This window comes from Galeopterus variegatus, unplaced genomic scaffold (assembly GCF_000696425.1).
Source record: "Galeopterus variegatus unplaced genomic scaffold, G_variegatus-3.0.2 Scaffold7855, whole genome shotgun sequence".
Lineage (NCBI taxonomy): Eukaryota > Metazoa > Chordata > Mammalia > Dermoptera > Cynocephalidae > Galeopterus > Galeopterus variegatus.
The window spans coordinates 83,920-85,586 of record NW_007733966.1 but is presented as its reverse complement, the minus strand read 5'-3'; the positions used below and the strand labels follow the sequence as shown (position 1 = coordinate 85,586).

At 37.0% G+C, this 1,667-nt stretch overlaps 1 protein-coding gene across 1 annotated transcript in view; it reads right to left on the bottom strand.

The window, feature by feature from the left end:
• Window positions 1-315: 315 nt before the first annotated feature.
• Window positions 316-1,667, bottom strand: part of LOC103607927 (zinc finger protein 347-like) — a 2,824-nt gene continuing 1,472 nt past the window's right edge. Inside the window, exon 2 of the mRNA XM_008592386.1 lies at window positions 316-1,621. Within this exon, the coding sequence (XP_008590608.1) occupies window positions 1,235-1,621 (387 nt within the window). The 3' untranslated portion in view covers window positions 316-1,234. The remainder of the gene's footprint in view (window positions 1,622-1,667) is intronic.

Here is a 1,667-nt window from a genome sequence, read left to right as displayed (position 1 = left end):
CCTGGGGTATGTTCTGAATAAAACGATAGCAAAATGTAAGGCCAGCACTAAATGTGAATCCTACCCAAGAACAAGTTATTCTGGTTCTTTAAACTCTCCCTCTCATAACTATTCTCATCAATTTCCAAAAAAAAAAGGCTAACTTTTAATCAATAAAAAGGTGGCCCCCCTTTCTCCTGTGTTATTTTTACCATGTAATCAGTCCCAAGTAACCTACCACTCTCCTCCCATAAAAATCCTTATGTCCTATGATCTTGGTCTGTTCTATTTTGCTGTCTTTTAATGGAGCAATCCTTTCCTATAATTTACAATGGCCTTCCATGTCAAAAGTGCCCTAAATGCAATAAGCATGACTTTACATTACTCTCAGCCTTTCACAAATGCTAATTCAGACAATATTTAATTTTATAAGGCAGTGTCCTTATTATACCAGGAATATGAATACAAATGATCCTCATCTAATGAAGAAGTCCCTTTACTCCTATTGATTCTTACCTGGACTCCACCATAAAAAGATGCACAATAAAGATGCATAATAACAATAGATTTCAAAGTTCACAGTAAAAGACATACGAGTAAATGGTAAAATAGCCTTCTGAAGAAACTCCATACAGTTGAAAACATTTTATAACCTGAAGATAATTGGCCATTTCCAAACGTCCTTGCAATCTGCTATATCATGAGCTTAAACATTATTTGCCATGTAATTATTCTCCAGCATGTAACTCTAACTCAATTATTCCTTGTATGAAATCTCTGATATGGAATATGTTGTGAGAATTGGTTTATAGAACTGATATCATTCCACTTATAAGGGTTCTTTCAAGAACAAATTTTGGGGGGAATCCTGATGACATACATTTGATTAAAGGTCTTTCCACATTCACTACATTTGTCTGGATTCGCTGCAATATAAATCCTCTCATGACTCCAGAAACTGGTGTGTTTGATAAAAGCCTTACTGCATTCATTCCATTTGTGAGGTTCTTGTCCAGTAAAAATTTTCTGGTATTCAAGTTTTGATCTTTGTACAAAAGTCATAGCATGCAAATAATGTTTGTGTGGTTAAATCAAAGATGTATATTTTGATGCTAGTGAGTATGGAGTCCTGAAAAAAACCTCTGCCACATACACTACAGTTATATTTCTCCTTACTATGGACACTCTGATGCAGATTAATGCTTGACCCCATGATGAGGAGTTTGTCACAGTCATTCCACTTGTCAGATTTCTCTCAAGCATGAATTTTCCGATGTTGCCTCAAGTGTGAATTGCAACTAAAGACCTTGCCACATTCTTGACATTTGTAAGGCTTCTGTTCAGTATGGATTACTTGATGGGTAGCAAGGCTTGAACGCTGAAGAAAGGATTTGCCACACTCGTGACATGTATATGGTTTCACTCCAGTATGGGTTGCCTGATGGGCAGTTAGGCTTGAACGCACACCAAAAGCTTTGCCACACTCACTACACTTGTAAGGTTTTTCTCCAGTATGAATTCTACGGTGAATTGCAAGGTTGGCACTTTGAGTAAAGACCTTGCCACATTCATCACATTTGTAAGGTTTTTCTCCAGTATGGATTACCCGATGGATAGTTAGCTTTGAATCTGTACGAAAGGCCTTGCCACACTCATTACACTTGTAAGGTTTCTCTCCAGTATGAATT